We start from the raw sequence: 22,466 nt of genomic DNA, 5'->3' as shown, positions 1-22,466 counted from the left end.
GCACCCCAAGCCCTTCTCCCCAGGGCTGCTCTCACTCCATTCGTCCCCCAACCCAGACTGACACTGGGGTGGGGTTTCCCCAACCCAGGTGCAGCACCAACACTTGGTCTTGGACCCCAGAGAGTCACAGGGTGTGGGGGAGGCAAAGCTGGGCCAGGCTGGCCAGGCTCCAGCCCTGCATTGTGTCTGGGGCTCCTCGGACACCACTGCCAAGAGCCACTGATATGTGGATTAATCCTGGTGTTCAGGGAGGTGTGAGGACTGTGAGAAATCACTTGGTGAGAGGTTCAGGGCAGGTGGAAGTCCTGGAGAAGTGCTCAGGTGGGGTGACCTCAAGCAGGGCATACTGTTTGTCCCCATCCCCTTGTGCTTCAAGGACTGACCTGAAGTAGATACTGCAGCAAGAGAGGATGAGCTTGTGAGCCTTGAATTCCACCCCATCTACACTGATGATCACATCACAGAATCTCCCTTCCAGGCGGAGTTCATTGGAGATGCTGCAACTCCTATCGCTCATCTTCCTCTCCATGGTGGAGGATGAATATTTGGTAGGTGCCAAGCTATCCCGCAGGTTGGAGCCAGAGGCAGTGGACCTTGCTGAGGTGTGTGGAGCACTCTGGTGTTGTCCCCAAACATCCAGCACTGAACCCCCTTGCTGGTTCTGGACTGTGCCCCATAATGACATCACAGATGCAGGGTGACCCAGGCCCAGCATTCTGTGGTTGCCCCCAGGCCTTGCTTCCCCACAGCCCGGCTTATGCTGGGTCCTGGACCTGCACTGTCTTGATGGAGCAGAACCAGCCACATGCTCGATCCCCTGGCAGCCCTTCAGTAATATTTCACTGCCCCCAAATGTGGGCATGAACCTCTGCTGAAGTGCCCTGTGCTGCCTCGCCCAGGAGGAAGCTGAGGTACAGTCCAGCTCATGTCGGTGCTGTCACACACTGTCCCTGCTGCTTTGTCGCTGACGTTGTGCCTGGGGAGGTTTAGGCTGGATATTGGAAATGTTGGGAATTGTTTTTCCTGAATGGCCTGTTTAGCCCTGGCATTAAAACCCAAACTCTTGGCTCATCTTGTGTGCTGTGGAGTACTCTGGTGGCTGAAAACAAACCCAGTTCCAAGGAATTAGAACTTTTTATGTTCTTAATACCGCCTTGTAACAGGATGCTGTAACACCCGATGTTACAGGCTGCCGAGGGCAGTAGCGGTGGATCCTCATCCCTGGAGGGGTTTAAAAGCCTTGTGCATGTGGCACTTAGGGACATTGGTTAGGGTCAGCCTTGGCAATGCTGGGGGATGGTTCTTTGAGGGCTTTTCCTCCGCCAGCGTTCTGTGACTCAGCGCTCAGTGCTCCCGGGGCTGCGGAGCGGTTCGGTGCCGGGAGCCCTGCGGGCACGAATGACTTTTTTTGTAATTTAATTTTTTTTTTTTAATTTATTTATTATATCTCGCCTTCCCGGCGGCGGGCACGAATGACTTTTTTTTTTTTTTAAATAAAAAAAAAATATATATTTATTTATTTATTTGTTTATTTTATTATATCTCGCCTTCCCGGCTCGTCTCTTGGGAAACTCAACCGCCGCCAGGAGCCGCAGCGGGCGCGGGGCGGAGCACGGGAGGATTCTCCGGTTCTCCGCCCGCAGCAACCACGGAACGCGGCCGGAGCCCCGCCCGGCGCCCCCGGGCCCCGCGTTCCGGTCCCGCCCCGCGGCTGCGCGGCCCGGAACGGAACGGAACGAGATGGTGAGAGCGGGGCTGTGGGCCGGGAGCGCGGCCACACCGGGGGACAGAGGGGCCCGGAGGGTCTCGGTGCCCCCGGAGCTGGGGAGGGGCTCCGGGCGGCACCGAGCGGGGTCTCTGCCTGCAGGTGCCCGAGCTGGAGAAAGGCACGGTGCGGATCCGGCAGCCCGAGCGGGTGCGGAGCATCATCCGCTCTCTCCGGGAGCAGGGGGTGGCCAAACTGCAGGTACCGCTGCTCCGTCCTTTCCTCAGCCGCCCCTTCCTCGTCCCCCCGTTCCTGCTCGGCTTCTCCCAGCCCCGCGGGGAAGCACCTGCGGCTGGAGAAGAAGCTGCCCCCGAGGAGAGCGGGAAGGGGCTGGTGGCTCCCTCTGGACCGACCTTTGGGCTCCCGGTTATGGACATTAACTGTGCGCCGGTCCCAGGGCCCTGCTCCGCCCAGGCGGGATGAAGGAGCTATTCGGTGCCGATAAGAGCTCCGGGGTGGGAGGGTGAGCACATCCCCTGTCTGCCTCGTGGCTGCTAGGGGCGGCCACGGGAGATTAGCGGTGCTGGGTGCGCGTTCTCGCAGGTGGCAGCACCTTGGGCTCACTCTGGGCAGCGCAGAACGCGCTGGGTCACACAGGGACGTGCTTTGTGCTTTTCTCCCCTCTTCCAGGTCATTTCTGACTTTGACATGACGCTGAGCAGGTTTGGTTGCAATGGCAGGCGCTGCCCCACGTCTCACAGTGAGTGGAAGCTGTTGTTTTTACTGTTGCTAGTTCTGTTTGGTTTCTGTGTTTGTATTTGATGTGGTTCCTGTCATCCCCTGTGCCCTCCTCTGCCAAGCCTGGCCACTCTGTCCTGTCCTCCCCTCGCAGGTCTGGGCCTCGCTGCCTGGTGCCAGCTGCCCACTGCAGGAGCCAAGAGCCAGCTCCTGGGCTGGCTGCCTTCATCCCACTGCCCACGGGCACCGAGGCTGCTCAGGGGCTCAGAGTGGGAGCCACTGCCTTGGGACCCCTCAGCGAGCCTGTGCTCAGGTCACGGTGTCACCACGGCTTGTACTGGGAGCAGCCAGCACTGAGACACAGGGGAGGTGCTGTAGAAAGCCTCTTTATGATTCTGTGCTACACCATTTTATTTTCTTTGCAGACATCCTTGATACCAGCCGTGTGATCAGCGAGGATGGCAAGAAGAAGGTGGGTGCTGTGTGTAAGGCTTGGTGGCTGTTGTACCTGTCATTGGGAGGTCACACGGGCTGCTGTGGCAGCTCTCCCAGCTGTGGTGGCTGCCAGAATGGAGTGAGAAAGTGTCCAGGCTGCATTTCAGCCAGCAGTGACAGAGGAGAAGTTGAAAAGGGAACTCAAATTTGCATGTGCAGCTGTGGGTGTTTCAGTTTGATAAGAGGAAGAAGGGAGGGCTGTTTGTACCTGCAGCACTTGGAGTGAGGTGAGGGCCAGCCAGGCTGCTGAGAGTTCCAAGTGTGCTCTGAGGGAAGCTGCTCGGTGACAAGGTTTTGGTCGTGTTTGGGAAGAGCAATGCTTTGGAGAACTTCAGAAATGCTAGTTTTGTTTAGTCTCTTTAGACCTGATGTTCACTTTGTTCCTTTTCCCTCTGTGTGACACTCCAGCTGAAGGATCTGCTCCACTATTACTATCCCATTGAAATAGATCCCAACCGGACCCTGGAAGAGAAACGTCCCCTCATGGTGGAGTGGTGAGTGCTGTTTGTGGTGAGACCTTGTCCTGACAACCTCTTGTCCCTGAAGATACAGGACATGGGGCTTGAATCATCCCTGGCCTTGGCAGGGATCCCACAGGGTTTAGCTGTTGTGACTCTGCCTGCAGCTCTGTCACTGCTGCCTTTCCCTCATCAAATACAGGTGGACCAAAGCCCATGAGCTGCTGGTGCAGCAGAAGATCCACAAAAGTGACATAGCCCAGATCGTCAGAGAGTCAGAAGCAATGCTCAGGTACCAGCTGGGGGATGTGATGCTGAGTTTTGGGCACATAGGGATGTGATGCTGAGCTTTGGGCACACAGGGATGTGATGCTGGGCTTTGGGCTGGGGATGTGATGCTGAGCTTTGGGCTGGGGATGTGATGCTGAGTTTTGGGCACATAGGGATGTGATGCTGAGCTTTGGGCACAGGGGTGTGATGCTGAGCTTTGGGCTGGGGATGTGATGCTGAGCTTTGGGCACACAGGGATGTGATGCTGGGCTTTGGGCTGGGGATGTGATGCTGAGCTTTGGGCTGGGGATGTGATGCTGAGCTTTGGGCTGGGGATGTGATGCTGAGCTTTGGGCTGGGGATGTGATGCTGAGGTTCAGGCTGGGGATGTGGTGCTGAGGTTTGGGCACAGGGCTGTGATGCTCAGGTACAGCTTGGCTGCCCACAGCCCTTCTCTCCTGCCCATATAGCCAGTGCTTTGCTCACTGGTCTCCAGCCATGTGACCAGTGCCAGCCTCCCTTGCTCACTCCCTGAGGCTGAGTTCAAGCTAAATCAGAGCATGAGACACAGCCTGAGCTCACTTCTTGGCTGCAGGCTGCTCCCTGCCTGCTCTGAAACCAAGCCCCTCTCTTGGGCCTTGGCAAGGAGCAGCTGAGGGGCTGGTGCTGGGCACAGCTCCCCTTTGCAGGGCAGGGTGCAGGGGTAGCCTGCAGCTCCCTGCTTCCAGCAGAGCTGTGCTCTTTGCCCTGGAACTGCCAAGCCTTATGCAGGCCCTTGGCCCTTGGCTTGATCTCACCCACGGCACAAAAATGTTGTGCTAGAACTTGCTGCTAAAGCTGACCTGGCAGCTGTGGCCCTAAGGCTGGCTCGGGGAGCTGGGCTCTGCCAGGCTGCTGCCAGGCTCAGGGAGGAGATGGCTTTTCATGAACCCAAGTTCCACTTTTGCATGGAATTGTGTCCTGGCAGACTGGGGCAGCCACAGGTTGTTCTGATCATCCTCCCAAGCAGTCTGAGCTGCTGCACATCTCCCACTCGTGTGGGTGTGTGTGGGCAGGCTGTGCCCTGTGCCCCTGCTGAGCTGCTGATGTGCTCAGGAGATGCCAGGCAAAACCTGGAGTGCTCCATGCTCCCACAAGTGCCCACCCAGAGCTCTGGGGCTCTGCACAGGGTGTGCTGGTGCCACAGAGAGCTCCTGCTGTTTGCAGAGCTTCCCTGTGTGTTTGTTTGGGAAGTGGTGGGCAGGAACAGGAGCTGGGCTGAGCCTGCTGCCAGCACAGGGCACCAGGTACCATGCTGGGAGCTGGAAACACAGCACTGTGCAATGGACACTGCTGCTCTAGGGATGGCTTCGAGGAGTTCTTTGATCAGCTGCACAAGAACAACGTGCCCCTGTTCATCTTCTCTGCTGGAGTTGGTGACATCCTGGAGGAGATCATCCGTCAGGCCAACGTCTTCCACTCCAATGTCAATGTGGTGTCCAACTACATGGGCTTCAGTGATGATGTGAGTTCTTGCCTTGCACCTGTGTGCTGAGTGTGTGAGGAGAGCAGTGTGGTGTGGTATTTTCTGGGTCCCCTGTCAGAGGAGGAAATGATGAATCTGACTCCATGTTCTTAGAAGGCATTATATTATATTATATTATATTATAATCATGTTATATCATGTCATATATTACATTATATTACATTATATTACATTACATTATATTACATTATATTATATTACTTTTATAGAATGGTATACTAAAACTATACTAAAGAATAGAGAAAGGATACTTACAGAAGGCTAAAAGATACTAATGAAAAACCTGTGACTCTCTCTTCCAGAGTCCTGACACAGCCTGACCATGATTGGTCATTAAGTTAAAACAATTCACATGTTGGATAAACAATCTCCAACCACATTCCAAAGCAGCAAAACACAGGAGAAGCAAATTAGTTAATATTTTTTTCCTTTTTCTCTGAGCCTTCTCAGCTTTCCAGGAGAAGAAATCCTGGTGAAGGGATTTTTCAGAAAATATGACAGTGACAGTGTGGGGCTGGGACTGAGGACTGGGACGTGATTAACAGTGACACCATCGGGTTAAGAGCTGTCTGCCTGTCTGTCCCATGTGCTCAGGGTGTCCTCACACACTTCAAGGGACCCCTCATCCACACCTACAACAAGAACAACACCGTGCTGCAGGGCACAGGGTACTTCCAGCAGCTGAGCACGAGGACCAGCATCATCCTGCTGGGGGACTCCATGGGTGACCTGACCATGGCAGACGGTGTTCCCAGCGTGGAGAACATCCTCAAGATTGGCTTTCTCAATGACAAGGTGGGTGAGAGCAGCAGTTCAGTGCTTCCCTAGCTTCCCCTGGGGCCAGCAGGAGGCTGCCCCAGTGATTTGGGTGTGTAAGAGATTTGTAGGAGCTCCCGTGGGGTGTGCAGAGGTCTCGGGTTTCCTGCAGTCAGGATGACCCCAAGAGTTCTTTTTTCCCAGCCTGATGGTCGAAGGAAGAGTCAGAATTCTTCTGCTCTGGTTCACAGGGTTGTTTGTTGTCTCTTACCTAAAACATTCTTTTTCTGACCCGCAGAGGTCTGTCTAGCAGGTCTGTCAAGGGCACACTGCCTGCCCCTGGGTTGGTGTCTACATTTTATACCATGAGTTACGTGTACTTTATTTATCATTATTTTCCAATACCTATCACCTGTGTTAGACTGTCTGCCTCTATTCTAAACCAATCCAAATGTGCCAACATCACCAAGAAGATGGAGGCTAGGAAGAAGAATAGGACAACACCCAGATCCCTCCATCTTGCCTCCTAGACCCCCTATAGTAAAGTCCCCAAAATTCCACTTTTCACCCAGTGATTAATTCATTATTACTCTACTTAAACTTCTGTGACTTGTGATTCTTCATACAAGGTTGGTAATTTGCTCCATGGGTTAAGATGGAAATCCCAAATGTCTTTGGCTTCCTGCCAGGGGCTAGTGTCACCCAGGGCACCCAGAGGGGTGTCTTGGTTCTGACACAGAGGGACCTGGGGGTGTCTGCTGAGCCCCTGCTGTGTCTGGGAAATGTCAGAGCAGTCAATGACCCCCTTTTTGGTCATCCTGACCCTCAGCTGTTGGTTGTTCACTGTCCTGGCAGGTGGAAGAGAGGAGGAGGAAGTACCTGGATTCCTACGACATTGTGCTGGAGAGCGACGAGACGCTGGACGTGGTGAACGGCATTCTGCGGTACATCCTGGCTGAGACATGAGCTGGGGACACTGTCCCAGCTCCAGCCACACAGCAGGCACTGGGCAGGGAGTGTCCTTCCCAGGACAGAGCTGGAGGGGACTGCTGGTGCTGGCTGGGCTCCATCCCGACCTCACTAATGCCCTTGGCCAGCCCTGGAGCAGGAGAGGTGAGGTGGAGGAAGCTTCTCCTTTCCTTTTCCCCCAGCTCTGCCTGGCTCTGCAGTTTCCCACCCAGACTGGCTCTGCTCAGACTTCATCCCAGTGGGAATTCACCCCTGAGGCCACAACAAACCATTCCACGTCTCAGACAGAGATGTTCTGCGCTGGCTTCAGCAGCTGAGGGTGGAATGGAGATAGTTAACTGTGGGCTGAGGACAGACCCACTTTAAATGTTCCTGGTTAAGAAAATAAGTCTCTCTCTTGTCCTGTTTTCTGTGGGCTTCAAAGCTCTGGGGCTGACTCTGGTGCCAGTGCAGCCACTGGGCTGGTGTGACCCTGCTGGCCATCACATCACCCAGCCCCACATTCCCCAGGAAAACCAGCAGCTCTGGCCTCGTGTCTCAGCTCACCCGTCCCTCTTGCACCAGTACAGCTCTTACTGTGAAAAAAAAGGCCCCAGAGCTCAGCTGCTGCTGCTGCCCAAAGCCAGAAGTTTGTCTGCCAGGGATCAGTGGGAAGGAGGGGAGGGAAGGGGGCCTAAGCACTGCTTAAGGGGAGAGGCCAGTGGCAGAATTTTGAGTTTTAAACAATGTTTTACCTGACCGTGTTTGTGTAATAAATTTCTGGGCTGATCCTGGGCTCTCAGAGCAGCAGCAGGAAAAGACCATTTTATTACTGTATAACCTCTGGTTATGTGGGACTTTGGGAAGAGCAGATTTTTTTCTGTTTTGGAATAAAACCACAATTGGCTAAAGCTGGGTCACAGCTGGTTTGTGACTGAGGGGCTGGAGCTGCTCTGTTCCCTTGGCTGGCACTGGCAGCTGCCTCTGCTCCCCAGCTCCCCATCCCACCAGAGCCCCCAGCCCTCACTGGGTGCTGGAACTAAAGCCCTGCTGGCTTTGCTGGAGGATCCCAGGCAGGAATTTTGGTTTCTCCTGCCAGAGCCAGTGGATGTTGGAGCCTGGAATCCCCCTGGGCACTGGTGAAGCTGGTCCCTGTGCCCCTACCCCAACACATGGCAATGTTTCATGGCAAAGCAACCAAACACAGTCAAAGTCCTTGGAAACCTGGAGGAATTATTTATTTGGTGTGAGGCAGAGTCCCTGTTTGAGGGGTTCACTCTGCCCTGCTGTGCTCATGCATTCCTTCTGTCCCTTCCAGGGCAGATTGCAGAGGTTTTGGGAGCTGGCAGGTGCCAGAGCTGTGCTGGTCCCAGCAGGAGGACCTGAGCACTGTGACTTGCATTTAGGCACTGAAATTAAACAATTTCTGATCTGTCTCAGTCACTGGGGGCTGGGAGGTGGGGAGGGCGTGAAGGGGGACAGTGCTGCTCCCTGAGGGCTGGAATGAGGGTCTGTTTCCCTTCTCCCAGCTGATGAGGGGTTTGCCAGGTTCCACAGATCCAGGGGGCCAGATTTTTGGAATGGCAGATGCCTGCAGAGTTTGGGGTTTCACCCTGGGAACCTGAGCCCTCTTCAGCCTCTTGTCCCAGGGAGGATGAGCAGGGGCAGAGCAGGGACTGGGACAAAAGCCTTCTCTTTCTTCTGTCTAAAAGAATTTTAAGTGTATATATAAAAAACCCAATCCCCAACCCTAAACTACAAAAAAATGGTGGAGGTGAGGAGGATCCCCCCCTACATCCTGCCTGCAGCACAGATGGGTGAGGGGGCTGAGCTGGACCTGGTGGAGGATGAAGGGGCTTAGGGAGGGGACATCTTCTTGTCTGGATTTATTAGCTGGGGGCTGAGTTTTCCTGCTCAGGAGAACACATCAAAATACCCTCAATTAATAAGAGGTGAAAATCACAACCCGGCCCCCTGCAGGACTGGGGAGGGGCAGGGGCAGATCCCCGGGGTGGGAGCGAGGCCCTGACATGGCAAGGATGAGTCCTGTCTCCAGAACAGCAGGGACTGCTCCTCAGAGCTCCTCGTGAATCTTCTCCTGGTCCTCATCCGACTTGAGCTTCAGCTCCTCGGGTGTGATCCTCCCGTCCTGGTTGCGGTCCTGGTTCCGGAACATGTCAGCAATGACCTTCTCTGGGTCGGAGCTGGGCATCAGGCGGCCCTTCCCCTCCGCCACCTGCGTCTTGATGAAGGTGGAGAACTGCAGAGGGAACAGATGCTGCTTGGCTCTGCACAGCCAGCACCAGGCAGGGCAGGGAGAGCACAGCCCATGCCAAGGACAGGCAGGGACCAGAGCAGGGGCTGCCCCCGGGGACACTGCCCACACCCAGCTGTCATTGTCATTTTTTCTGGAAAAATCCCTTTACCAGGATTTCTTCTCCTGGAAGAAGCTGAGAAGCCTCAGTGAAAAATGAAAGCAATAATTGTCTGATTGCTTCTCCTGTGTTTTGCTGCTTTGGAATGTGGTATGGAGATTGTTTACCAGCTGTCATTTTTTGATTGGTTTCATGTGAATTGTTTTAACTTAATGACCAATCACAGCCCAGCTGTGTCGAGACTCTGGAAGCAGTCATGGGTTTTCATGATCATTCTTGTTAAGCCTTCTGTCTGTATCCTTTCTCTATTCTTTAGTACAGTTTTAGTATACCATTCTCTAATACAATAAAGTAACAAAATAATAAATTAGCCTTCTAAGAACATGGAGTCAGATTCTCAATTCCTCCCCTGTCTGGGGCGCCTCACAAACACCACACACACCAAAGCAATGCTTTGGCTGGGGTGTTCTTCCTGCACAGCTCTGCAGCCTGCCAGGTGCCCAGGGCCAGCAGTGCCCTTCAAGTTCTGCTGCCCAGGGTGGGTCCCCTGTGCCCCCGTTTCCTCCTGCACCCCACCATTTGGGACCCACTCACCTCTTCAGCAGGGATCCCCCCGTCCTTGTTGAGGTCCATCTGCTCGTACAGGTTGGCTGGTGGCTCCCCGTGCCAGATGAAGAGGTAACCCTCAGGAACCCCCTCTTCCATGGAGATCAGCTCCACCTCAAAGCGGAGCACGGCGCTGCCAGGCACCCCCCGGGCTGGAAACACAGCACAGGGGAGCTCCAGCACCACGGGGAGCAGGGCAGCACCCTGGCCCTGAGCCCCACGGCCCAGGCAGGCTGAGGGGTGATGGAGCCCAGCCCAGCAAGGCTGAACCACCCATTTTGCTTGCACACATCAGCTGCTGCTCCCCTACCTCCGCTCTCGCCGTGGCCCAGGTGTGGGGGCACGATGAGCACGCGCCTCTCCCCTGCACACATGTCCAGGAGGCCGCTGTTCAACCCCTCGATCACCTTGTTGGCCCCCAGAGTCACCTCCTGGGGCTTCTCGTAGTCATGGCTGCAGGAGGCACAGAGGAAACAGGTGAGAAAAGTCCCTGGATTGGGTGTTCAGCCCTGAAATCCCAACCCTTCCATCCCACCGTGGCCCAGAATCCCACATCTTCCACCCTGGCATGCCATGAACTTCCACACCCTCCATCCTGATATGCCACGAACTTCCACACCCTCCATCCTGATATGCCACGAACTTCCACATCCTCCATCCTGACATGCCATGAACTTCCACATCCTCCACCGTGGTGTGCCATGAACTTCCACATCTTCCATTCTGATATGCCATGAACTTCTACACCCTCCACCCTGGTGTGCCATGAACTTCCACGCCCTCCATGCCACAGCCACAGCCACGTCCATCCCACTGTGTCCCCTGAACCCTCCTGCTGCAGGTCCCAGTGCTGCCTGGTGCCTGCCCAGCCCCAGCCCAGTGCCAGCCGCGGTTTGGCCCCGGGAGGGACGGGGTCACACCGGGAGGGATGGGGTCACACCAGGAAGGACGGGTCACACCGGGAGGGACGGGGTCACAGCGGGAAGGCCGGGGTCATACCGGGAAGGCCGGGGTCACAGCAGGAAGGATGGGGTCACAGCGGGAAGGCCGGGGTTACACTGGGAAGGATGGGGTCACACCGGAAGGGACGGGGTCACAGCGGGAGGGACGGGGTCACACCGGGAAGGATGGGGTCACAGCGGGAAGGCCGGGGTCACAGCGGGAGGGACGGGGTCACAGCGGGAAGGCCGGGATCACACCGGGAAGGCTGGGATCACACCGGGAAGGCCGGGGTCACAGCGGGAAGGCCGGGGTCACAGCGGGAGGGACGGGGTCACAGCGGGAAGGCCGGGATCACACCGGGAAGGCCGGGATCACACCGGGAAGGCCGGGGATGCGGGGGCACGCACGAGGAGAAGAGCCGGGTGCCATCCAGCAGGGAGCAGTTGTAGTGGTAGCGCACGAAGTCCCGCTGGCGGGTGGTGACGTTGCAGCCCTCCGGCCGGAACACGGTCTCGATCTCCACCGGGTCCGCGGGGTTGTGGAAGTCGATGATGTGAACATCAAAGATGAGCACGGCTGAGCCGGGAATTTTATCCCCTGGAAGAGGAGGATGAGGAGGGATTTTATGAAAAATCCCTCCGCCAGGATTTCTTCTCCTGGGAAGCTGAGAAGCCTCAGAGAAAAATGTAAATAATAATTATCTGATTTGCTTCTCCTGTTTTGCTGTTTTGGAATATGGTAGGTGAATGTTTGATTGGTTCCATGTGAATTGTTTTAACTTAATGACCAATCAAAGCCAGCTGTGTCGGACCCTCTGAGGAGTCACCGGTTTTTATTATTCATTCTTTTCTAGCCTCCTGATGTATCCTTTCTCTATAGTTTAGTATAGTTTTTGTATATAGTTTCATATAATATAATTAATATCATATCATATCATATATCGTATCATATAATATAATTTCATATAATTTCATTTCATATAATACAATACAATATATAATAATGTAATATAATATATTATATCGTAGTATAATACAATAATATAATATCATATAATTAATATAATGTATCATCATGTAATATAATATATAATGTCACAATATAATACAATATCATAATATATTATAATATAATATATAATAATGTAATATAATATAGTATATAATATCATAACATATAATATAATATAATATAATATAATATAATATAATATAATATAATAATCAGCCTTCTAAGAATATGGAGTCAGATTCATCTCCTCCCTTATCCTGGGACCCTCACAACCAGCACATACCTGCACCATTCTCCCCGTAAGCCAGGTGTGGGGGGATGACCACGCGCCGGTGCTCTCCCACGCAGACCCCCTGCAGCCCCTGATCCATGCCAGGGATGATGTAGCCCTTCCCAATGTAGGTGTTGTAGGTCTGATTGCGGGAGTAACTGCAGCAAGAGAACCCCCAGCACCATCAATGCCCCAGCACCCACACCCCAATCCCAGCCTCTCCTGCTCCCCCAGGAACCAAACCTTGCTCATAGAGAAGCAACCAACAGATATTGGGTTTTTTTACCCTATTTCATGCCCATTTTCCCCTCTCCAGCCTCTCCTTGCAGGAGAGGACACCAGGGGCTCTCCTACCACTTCCTCCCACACCTGGAGTCGAAGAGTGTCCCATCCATGAGTGTCCCGTTGTAGTGGTAGCGGACAAAGTCCCCGGTGACAGCCCGGCGCCGGCAGGACTCCGGCACCTCCAGGTGCTCCAGGGAGACGCCGTCCTTGGGATTGTGGAAATCCACCAGCAGCACGCTGAACACCAGCGATGCCTGCGGTGGGATCACCGTCCCTGGGAGGGGACACGGGTCAGCCTCAAGGAGGATCCTGGACCAGGGGCTCTGGTCAGAGCAGGGAGGGAAGGGGCTGGCACCATGGGGTGGTGCCTGGCTCACCGTAGCCCTTCTCCCCATAGGCCAGGAACGGGGGGATGATGATGCTCCTCTTCTCCCCAGCGCACATCCCCAGCAGCCCCTGGTCCATGCCCTTGATCAGCCACCCAGTGCCCACGTAGGTGTCATAGGTGCTGCCCTTGCTGTAGCTGGTGGTGGAGAATGAGGGTGGGGGTGGCTCTGGGGCCACACCAGCAGCCCCAGCCAGAGCAGGGCTGGTTTGGGGGGTCATGGAGCTGCATCAGCCCTGCTGGTTTGGGGGATTATGGAGTTGCACCAGCCCTGCTGGAGAGCAGGGAGGGAGAGGGCTGTGCCAGAGGCTGGTTTGGGGCTGCACGAGCCCTGCTGGGGAGCGGGGAGGGAGCAGGGCTGTGCCAGAGGCTGGTTTGGGGGGTCATGGAGCTGCACCAGCCCTGCTGGGGAGCGGGGAGGGAGCAGAGCTGTGCCAGAGGCTGGTTTGGGGGTCATGGAGCTGCACCAGCCCTGCTGGGGAGCGGGGAGGGAGTACAGGGTGAGGCTGCTCTGACTGTGTGCCCAGGCTGGTGTCCGTGGGTCCCAGCCACCCCTAGCGGCCCAGTGTGGAGGCAGAGGGTGCATCCCAGCCCCACAGGTGCCCTGAGGCCAGGGTGCATCCCAGGGGTCCATACCTGGAGTCGAAGGGGGTCCCGTCCAGCAGAGTGCCGTTGTAGTGGTAGCGCACGAAGTCCGAGTTCTCCACCGTGCGGTTGCAGCGCTCGGGTTTGGACAGGGTGGTGATCTGCAGCTTGTCATTCTTGTTCCAGATGTCCAGCATGACAACATCGAAGTACAGGGTGGCATCTGGGGGGATCAGCCCCGCTAAAGGGGCAGCAGCAAGGACAGAGCACCTTAAGTGGGACCAACACTGAGCCCAGGCCAGCCATGGGTTCTGCCCCCTGAAACCTCTCCTGAACCCTCTGCTGGAGACCCATGGCAGCCCCTGGGAACGCAGCACGGTCCAGCTGGGGGCAGGACCCTCATTCCCAGGGAAGCCCCACTTCAGCACCACTCACCCTGGCCATGGAGCCACCTTTAGGCTGCATCCTCCAGGGGGGCACTGGAGCCCTGTCCTTGCTCAGGCCAGCCCTGGGGGCTTTGCTCCCTCAGCCCCCCCGTGCCAGGGGCCCTTACCCACGCCGATGCTGCCGTAGCCCAGGTGGGGTGGCACGATGAGGTGACGCCGCTCGTTGACGCACATGCCCTGCAGCCCCCGGTCCATGCCCGTGATCAGCCGCCCAACGCCCACCACACCGGCCACCGTGGCCCCTCGGTCGTAGCTGGGGCAAAGGGACAGAGCCATCAGAACTGAGAGAAAGGATGAAGCTCCCAAAGCTGCCCATGCTGGTGGGGCAGTGCGTGGGTCTCACATCACAGCCTGGTCCCTGTGCCGCAGGCAGAGCCCATTGCTCGAAAATGTGGGTCCTAGTCGGCTCAGTGCCATGCTGCTGGAGGGCAGCTGGCCCCTGGGGCACTGGTCAGGATTTCAGCCTGACCATGCACCCCCAGAAGCCACCCACACCCTGCCCAGATCTCACCCACTGGGCTGGGCTGGAGGCTGGCAGCTCTGGGGCTTCCTGCTGCTTCCAAATCATTTTGTACACAGCACACTGGAGCTTTGCACAGTGATGGGGAAAGATGACATCCCGGCCTCGTTTTTAAACTGAAAATTTGTTTTTATTTTTAAACCTTAAAATACTCCAAGGAACTGCTGGGGCAGCAGATGTCCTCCTGACAGAGAATTCTTTTAGCAGTGTCCCCAGGCTCCCACTGCAGTTACTTTCTCCCCCATTGATGCTCACAAGAAAGATAAGAGACATCAAACTGTGAACCCCTTTCCTTTCCAGAGCTCCCAAACAACATCTGCCTGGGAAATTTTGATTGCTACATGGCCCCAGTTATTCCTGTGTCCCCAGTTTTCCTTCCTGCACATGGTGTTGCAAACCAGGGGCTGCCCCAACCCTGATTCCCAGCCAGCCCGAGCAGAGCAGGGACGATGCAGGGCCAAGGAACTCTGAGGCCAGCAGAGCAAAGCCTCTGGTATAATGAAAGGCTTCACTGCTGCCACGTCTCAAAGTGCTCTAAGCGTTTTCTGCCTGTGCAGCACATGCACATACGTGTTCCTGCGTGCAGAGCGTGGCAATGAGGGCCAAATCCTGCCTGTGCCCTGGACAGGCTGTCCCCCAGCTCTGTGCAGCTGCAGGGCTGCAGGCTCCCCAAAGGGCTGGGAGCTCCTGTGGGACAGCCCAGGCTGGGGGGCTGCAGCCTGGGCTGGGGGCTCGCTTCAGGCTGACACATGTACAGGCTCCTGCGTTACCCCAGCACCCACCAAAACCCCTCCTCGGTTCACAGCCGGGGGGACTGGGCGTTGTCTCCGGCCTGGCTGCCGCTGCCCGGGGCTGGGGGCGGCATGCGGGGTCCCCGCAGCCGCCTGCCTGCCCCGGCATGCGGGCTGGGGGCTGGGGGAGGCATGCAGGGTCCCGCCGCAGCTGCCCCCCGCATGCAGCCGGCACGGAGCCGCGGGCGATACCTGGAGTCAAACTTTTTGCCATCTTTAAAGGTCCCATTGTAGTGGTAGCGAATGAAATCCCCCATCTGCGCCTCCCGCAGGCAGATTTTGGGAATATAGTATCTGTCTATCACCACGTCTTCCAAGGGGCCGGGGTCGCCCAGCGCCGGGGCCCCCAGGACGCCCAGGAGGAGGAGGAGGAGGAGGAGGAGGCAGCAGCGGCTGCCCGGGGCCGTGGCCATGGCGCTGGGGCTGCGGCGGCGGAAGGGCCCGGCCGGGGAAGGAGGCGGGCGGGGGGTTCAGGACGCCCCTTTCCTGCCCGGGACGCCCCTTGCCTTCGCTGTCCCGTGCCTTCCCCTCCGCCCGCCCAGCCCGGCCCTCTCGGAATTTCTGTAGACGTGTCCGGGCCCCCCGCGCTCCCCCCGCGCCGGGGGCTGACACCGCGGCAGGGAGCGATCCACGGCGGGAGGGGTTATTCTTTTTTATTCTTTTCCCCTCTTTTGTTTTTCCTCTTCGTTTTTCCCCTCCTTTATTTATTTCTCTTCTCCCTTTCCCCCTTTTCCTCTCCTTTTTTTTTTTTTTTTTCCCCCCCCCCCCTTTTTTTTTTTTTTTTTCCCCCCCCCCCCTTTTTTTTTTTTTTTTTCCCCCCCCCCCCTTTTTTTTTTTTTTTTTCCCCCCCCCCCCTTTTTTTTTTTTTTTTTAATTGAGCAATTCCTCCTCTGAAGGAAAAGCTGACGGAGGCACTGGGGAGCGGCTGTGCGGCTGCAGGCCCAGCCCGGCCCTGCCCTGCCCGGCCCTAGGTCCTAGTGCTGCTGTGCCTCCTCCTCCTCCTCCTCCTCCTCTTCCCTCTGCCCCTGCCAGCTCATTGCTGCTCAGTCCCAGCAGCTCGGGAGAGTAAATAAAAGGAATTGAGTGTTTTAATAACGAGTCTGCTGTTGGCAGAGCCTTTAGTGAGTAGCAATCATGAAAAATGTGAAATTCTCCCAGCAGTCCTTCCCAGACAAACACAGCCTCACTCAGGAGGTGTTGCCCACACATCCCTGCTCCCCCAAATCCATCGGCAAGAAACAGGTCCCGTTGCAAGAGCCTTCGGTGGGAGTTCCAGGTGGGAAATAAAACGGGCTGTGAACCCAAACCCAAATCCCAGCCCAGCTCCTCTGAGACTCAGTGCTACCAGTGACAGCAACAGCTCCAGCAAAGCACCGCCAGCTCCCCCAGCTCGGCCCCGGGGCGCTGTGCAGCCCCCAAACCCGGGTGAGCACCTTCAGTGTCCCCCTCGGAGCAGCCTGGGGGACACGCGGCTCTCCCGATGGCTCGGAGACACGACCTCACTGAGAGGGGTGGTGGCACCACAGCCAGCAGCCTCTAGAAACCTCAGCAGTGTCCTGGCTCCTGCCCCGCACTGTCACATCCCTCAATGCCACCGTCCGGCCAGCGACAAAGCATTGGGTTTGGGCCGGGGCCACTGTGGCCGTGCCGAGGCCTGGCACGGGACAGCTCTGGGGCCGGGATCTGGCACGGCACAGAGCGTGTGGCCTCGGGCTTGGCACCGGCCAGCGCCGGGGACACCTCCGGCCGCCGCCGGCCCGCAGAGCCCGGCCGCGCATGGCGCTGCGGAGCCATCCCTCTCCGTGGTGCGCATCCCCCGCGGGGCCGGCGGAGCCGCACTAAGACCCTGCGCGCCCGCCGCGCACCGCCCACACCGCCCACCGCCGCCGCCCGCCCCCTGCGCGGGGCCCGGCGCGGAGCGCTGCGCTGCGCGGGGCGGTGCGCGGGCAGTGCGCGGCAGCGGGGATGGGCGGCGCGGTGCCGGTGCCGGTACCACTGCCGGCGTTGCTGCTGGCGGTGCTGGCGGCGGGGCGGTGCGCGGCGCAGTACGAGCAGTACAGCGTGCGCGGGTTCCCCGCGGCCGCGCTGGAGCCGCTGCAGAGCGCCTACGAGCGGGCGCTGGAGCAGTACGCGGACGCGCAATGGGCGGAGAGCGCTCGGGGGCTGGAGGCCAGCCTGCGGCTGCACAGGCTGCTGCGGGACAGCGAGGCGCACTGCCACCGCCGCTGCGCCGGGGAGCAGCTCCCCGCGGGGGAGGGTCCCGCCGAGCAGCCCCGCGGGGAGCGGGACCCCGCGTGGGAGTGGGAGCGGGAGATGCGGCTCTTCGGGCGGCTGCTGCTCCGCGCCGGCTGCCTGCGCGCCTGCAAGCGGGAGCTGCCCGTGTTCCAGCTGCGCTACCCCCCGGCGCAGACACTGCGCGACTTCCAGCGCCGCCAGCCCTACCAGTACCTGCACTACGCGCTCTTCAAGGTGAGGAGCGGCAAATGGCAGGGGGCGGGGGTCGGGAGGGGGTCTTGCTGCTCTATCCTGCACCACTGATCTTTCCCCTCCATCCTGCACCCTGGTTGGGCACACCCCTTCCCGGGTCTCTTCCGTGCCACTCATCCTAGACCTCCTCTTCAACACCCCCGTTCTGCATCCTCATCCTGTGCCCCCATCCTGCACCCTCTGATCTGCCCACCCTGAACCCCACTCCTGTCTGTCTCTGCAGCCCCTGAACCCTGCCCCACTCCATCCTGCACCCTGCTGTCAGGTGCTTCCCCTTTCCTTCCCTCCCCATCTGGCAGCCCCCTCCAGCTCCTCCATACTGCCCCTGAGCCGTGGCACGTCAGCATCATCTGGGACCCATCAGGCAGGACGACTGGGGGGCCCCTGTGGTTGCATCCCTCTACCCCACCTTGTGGTGCCCTGGTGCCCCAAGGTCTCCCTGGGCAGGCAGAGAGCACACAGGGGCTGCTCCAGCTTGAAGGGCCTGAGTTGGAGGGTTCAGTGCCTCTGTGATTGTGGTGGGACACGTGTCTGGATGCTCCATGAGAAAGAAGGAGTTGCTCAGCTTCACAGTGCAGACGTGGAGGGAGGTTTTGTGGAGGGAGGTTTCATAAGGGGGATGCTGTGTGTTGGCCAGAGTGCCTCTGGCAGGGGACAGTGCTCTGGTCAGGGTCTGGTCCCTGGCCACCTGCCACTGTGGGTGCTGTTTTAGCACTCAGCGCTGCAGCCTCACTCACCTGGCAGTGGCGAGGGACTGCCTGGCTTCATCCTTAATGCCTTTTCCTCTTGCTGCTCTGGCCCAAACCCATTTCATGGATGGGTTGTTCAAATCACCCTCCCTCCCTGCTCACTCCCCTGAAGCTGCAACCCGAGAGCCCATAAAGCAGCAGGGGCAGCAGCCAGGTCTGATGGCAGTGCTGGAGAAGGGCAGATGTGTGGGTCAAACCCACACCACGAGGATCCACCTCATACCACATGGATCCACCTCACACCACGAGGATCACTCCTGGCTGGATGTGGGGGCCCATGAGAGGCTGAGCTGTCCCTGTGCCCATCATGGTTGATGGGGCTGGAGTTACCTGCAGTGTCCACATTCCCAGATCCTGTCTGTTCATCACTGCCAGTGGATGATTTTTCAGTGTGGGTTCAGGGCTGTTCCCCACAAGGATCAGCCCTCTCTCCTGCAGCCCAGGGGTCTGGCTGGGTGCTGAGGCCCCCTTGGCTGCACTGTGGGTTCAGGGCTGTTCCCCACAAGGATCAGCCCTCTCTCCTGCAGCCCAGGGGTCTGGCTGGGTGCTGAGGCCCCCTTTGCTGCACTGTGGGTTCAGGCTGCCCTGCAGCAGGTCTCTGCACCGGCTCCTCCTCCCTCCACAGTCAAATAAGATCAAGAAAGCCGTGTCTGCTGCCCACACCTTCCTGCAGAAAAACCCCAAGCATGAGATGACCTTGAGGTACCTGAACTACTACAGGACGATGCTGGATGTGGATGAATACCTGGTCGACCTGGAAGCTCAACCCTTTGAGGTAAGGAGGGGATGGGGCTGGGGCAGGAGAGGGGTTGCCCAGGGCTTGAAGCCCACCTGGGCTCCCAAAGCCCGAGGGCAGCAGCTGTCCCTCACTAAGCGCGGTCCTCGCAGCCGATATTCGTGCGGTCAGTGAAGCTGTACAACAGCGGGGATTTCCGGAGCAGCGCGGCCGACATGGAGCAGGCGCTGGCCGAGTACTACAAGGCCTACGAGGATTGTCTGGCCGGCTGCGAGGGCGCCTACGAGCTCCAGGAGTTCAAGGACTTCTACCCTGCCATCGCAGGTACTGGAGGGCTGGGGGACGGCACGTTTGGGGAGGTGATCAGGGCTGCAGCACCCGACGTCTCCCCCCAGACCACTTTGTGAGCGTGCTGCAATGCAAGGTGGACTGCGAGACCGAGCTCACCCCCAACGTGGGCGGCTACTTCGTGGAGAAATTCGTGGCCACCATGTACCACTACCTGCAGTTCGCTTACTACAAGCGTGAGTGCCGCTTCGAGCGGGGGGCTCTGTGTGCCCTGGGGCACCCTGGGGTGCTGTGGGCCCTGCGAGGGGTGTCCCCCCCGTGTCAGCTGGCGCTGCTCCCCGCAGTGAACGACGTGCAGGACGCGGTGCGCAGCGTCTCCAGCTACATGCTCTTCGACCCGGGCGACACCGTGATGCAGCAGAACCTGGTCTATTACCGCTTCCACCGCGAGCGCTGGCGCCTGCGCGAGGAGGACTTCGAGCCACGGCCGGTGAGGACCCCCCGGCCCCCCATCCTGCGGCCCTGCACCGCCCAGGGAGGGGCTGACCCAGCCCCTGTCCCCCCTGTGCCCAGGAAGCCGTGAGGTACCACAACCAGACGGCGGCTCAGAAGAAGATGCTGGAGTTCGCCCGGCAGTACCTGCAGGATGATGATGACGAGGTACCTGATGTGGGGTGCAGATGGTGCTTTTGGGGGTGGGGGTGCTGGGTGATTCCTCAGGTGGGGGGTCTGCCCCGCTGGAGCAGACTGCAGATGAGGCTGCCGAGCCTCCTCCTGCCCTCGTGTGCTGCAGATGGAGGTGGATGGTGGTGAGGGGCTGCAGGAGCAGGACCTGCCCTCAGATGGCGAGTTCGAGGGTGAAGGTGACTACGAGGAAGGCTTCTTCTCAGAGTGGTGGCAGGAACCCAAGACCAAAGGAGACAAAGACGACCAAGGTTCCTGATACCAGGGCTGGGGGCTGTGCTGTAGGGTGGGGGGTCTGCTGCCCACAGCCCTGGTGCCACCAAACTCTCCTTGTTTGCAGAGATCCTATGATGAGCCACGTGAAGGGGGAGCCAGCACCAGCTGAGCTGGATGGTGGTGGCTCTGTGATGCCATCTTGGGGACATCGGGCTTTGGGCTCCTCCCAGCCACGGGTAGAAACTCAGACTCACAGGGAGGGGCCAATCCTGCCTGGCATCCTGCAGCAGGGCTGCCTTTGCCACCTGGATGTCTGCTGGCACAGCCCAATTCCCATCAGTGGAACACCAGCAGCCCTGAACATTCCTGCTTGCCGAGGAGCCCGGGCCACCCCTGTCCCCAGTGCCCCCAGCAGTGATGCCCCACAGCACTGGGGATTTCTGCGTCCCTCGGCTGCTCCCCAGGATCTGTGGATGATGCACCAGGATCGACCCCTGTCTTGTCTTGAGGGGCTTAGGGCAAAGTAGGGAGCAATGCCCAATGCTGCTGGAGCTGGTCCTGCCCCTTCCTGAGGCTCCCTGAGGCTCCTGCTCCTGTTCTGCCAGCTCCCATAGCCCAGTTCTCCTTGGACTCCCCAGCCTGGTGCTACAGGGGCTCCTGGTGTGCCATGTCCCCATGTCACCACGGGGCTGCAGCCTGGTGAGGCTGTGGCACCTGTGCTCTGCCCGTGCCTTGAAATTTTGCCACACCAGCCCTCTCTAGCCTTAAGCTCCATTAATTTAAGATTTCCCCTCTTGCACAGTTGCTCTTTTTATATATTTACTGGTGCTGAACTTTTAATAAAATCCAGACTGGTCTTTTCATGGCTGCCTCCACCTTCCATGGGCTGCAACCGTGGGATCCAGGAGCTCAGAGCAGGAGAGGCCCTGCTGTGGGAGTGGAAGGGATGAGTTCAGGCCTGGATGTCCCCACAGATGACCTGGGGGAACTCGTGGGGCTGGGGACCCATGGAGGCCATGAGAGCAGCCAGGCTCCTGTGAGGCTCTGGGTTCCTGAGGGGGACCCCAAATGGATCCCTGACCCCCACTGACTGTCAGGTGAGGTTGGGGGGAGCTCCAGGGGGCTGGAGGGCAGCATGTCCTACCCCATAAGGGTCTTTGGGGTGTAATATCCATGAGCTGATGGTTGTTTTGGGGTACAACACTGTGACACTGCTCCTTGGGGATGCATCACCCTGATCCAGGATTGGAGGGTGCAGTGCATCCCCCGATGAAGATGGGGGTGGCAGGGTAGGGTGACCCCCTCCTGCCTGCATCAGGGCGTTTTGGGGCCCGCTGGGGGTCTCTGTTGGTGCTGACAAACCTGTGCCAATCCCGGGCAGTGTGTGCCCGACCACTCCTCCCTGCCGTGCTCCCTCCCGCTCGCATGGAAATTGGCTACGAGGACTGAAACTGAGAGGCTGAATCACAGCGTTGGCCCCGGGGGAGGGAAGGGATGGGAATGGAAGGAAGAGGGTGGCAAGAGGCTGCCAGCACCCCACCCTGCCCTGCCCGGAACCCCCGTTCACGGGGCTTTTCCAGCTCTGCAGGGCAGGGGGCGGGGGCTGAGCCCCCAGACCCGTGGGCAAAGCTCAGGGCTCGGGGAGGCACTGCTGGGAGGGGGCACCCACTGCACCCTGCGCCGGGACACGGCTGTCCTGTCACTCGGGAGGAGCTGGGTTTGTCACCGATGGGTCACAGCCACCTCGGGAGGGGAGAGCCAGTCCGGTGGGGTGTGGCCGGTGGATGAGCGGCGCTGGCACCGCAGCCCGGGGGACAAAGGCCTGCGGATCTTCCCAACAGCTGGGCGAGGGTGGCACTGGGCCCAGGTGGCCTCCGCCCTGCTCTGACACACCTGGGCACCGTGTCCCCTCCCCAGCCCCACACTCACGAGAAGACAGCTCCTCTCTCCCACCGATCTGCTGGCACCAGGCAAAGCCCCTCGCAGCCGTGAGCTGGGGCCCCTTCCCCGCTCCCACCTGCATCCACCGCCGGCAGTGCCAGGCGGGAGCAGAGCTCTGGGAGCGGCGGTGTGACCGGCGGTGGCTGTGACCGGGAGCATGGCCACCGTCCTGTCCCCCCGGACAGGGAGAGTCGAGCTGCGGGGCAGCGCCGGGGTGCAGAGTGACTGGCTGGGGACACGGGGGTGGGATGCA

General features: G+C 58.4%; 3 protein-coding genes across 4 annotated transcripts; 2 read left to right on the top strand and 1 right to left on the bottom strand.

Moving 5' to 3' along the window:
• Window positions 1-1,578: 1,578 nt before the first annotated feature.
• Window positions 1,579-7,577, top strand: NT5C3B (5'-nucleotidase, cytosolic IIIB). The gene is made up of 9 exons (XM_041426583.1): window positions 1,579-1,743; window positions 1,868-1,966; window positions 2,396-2,465; window positions 2,869-2,915; window positions 3,347-3,432; window positions 3,599-3,688; window positions 5,008-5,170; window positions 5,786-5,986; window positions 6,803-7,577. The coding sequence occupies exons 1-9, from the start codon at window positions 1,741-1,743 to the stop codon at window positions 6,911-6,913; spliced, it is 870 nt and encodes a 289-aa protein (XP_041282517.1). The 5' UTR covers window positions 1,579-1,740; the 3' UTR covers window positions 6,914-7,577.
• A 35-nt stretch (window positions 7,578-7,612) lies between these two features.
• FKBP10 (FKBP prolyl isomerase 10) lies at window positions 7,613-15,762 on the bottom strand. 2 transcript variants are annotated; one of them, XM_041426566.1, is made up of 10 exons: window positions 15,305-15,762; window positions 13,909-14,054; window positions 13,407-13,596; window positions 12,763-12,908; window positions 12,470-12,659; window positions 12,113-12,258; window positions 11,226-11,415; window positions 10,187-10,329; window positions 9,865-10,028; window positions 7,613-9,155 (listed from the first exon to the last, which is right to left on the bottom strand). In XM_041426566.1, the coding sequence occupies exons 1-10, from the start codon at window positions 15,523-15,525 to the stop codon at window positions 8,970-8,972; spliced, it is 1,722 nt and encodes a 573-aa protein (XP_041282500.1). In that variant the 5' UTR covers window positions 15,526-15,762; the 3' UTR covers window positions 7,613-8,969. The 2 variants fall into 2 exon arrangements, with proteins under 2 accessions (XP_041282500.1, XP_041282501.1); XM_041426567.1 differs by having other exon boundaries at window positions 12,763-12,902.
• Window positions 15,763-17,059: 1,297 nt separating this feature from the next.
• Window positions 17,060-21,135, top strand: P3H4 (prolyl 3-hydroxylase family member 4 (inactive)). The gene is made up of 8 exons (XM_041426458.1): window positions 17,060-17,581; window positions 18,974-19,123; window positions 19,237-19,408; window positions 19,480-19,608; window positions 19,717-19,862; window positions 19,946-20,032; window positions 20,166-20,307; window positions 20,397-21,135. The coding sequence occupies exons 1-8, from the start codon at window positions 17,078-17,080 to the stop codon at window positions 20,405-20,407; spliced, it is 1,341 nt and encodes a 446-aa protein (XP_041282392.1). The 5' UTR covers window positions 17,060-17,077; the 3' UTR covers window positions 20,408-21,135.
• The last annotated feature ends 1,331 nt before the right edge of the window (window positions 21,136-22,466 follow it).

The sequence above is a fragment of the Onychostruthus taczanowskii genome, unplaced genomic scaffold, assembly GCF_017590055.1.
Source record: "Onychostruthus taczanowskii isolate IOZ18803 unplaced genomic scaffold, ASM1759005v1 scaffold91, whole genome shotgun sequence".
In the NCBI taxonomy this organism is placed as follows: Eukaryota; Metazoa; Chordata; class Aves; order Passeriformes; family Passeridae; genus Onychostruthus; species Onychostruthus taczanowskii.
Note: the sequence above shows the minus strand (reverse complement) of the source record. Positions and strands in the feature narration are given on the sequence as shown.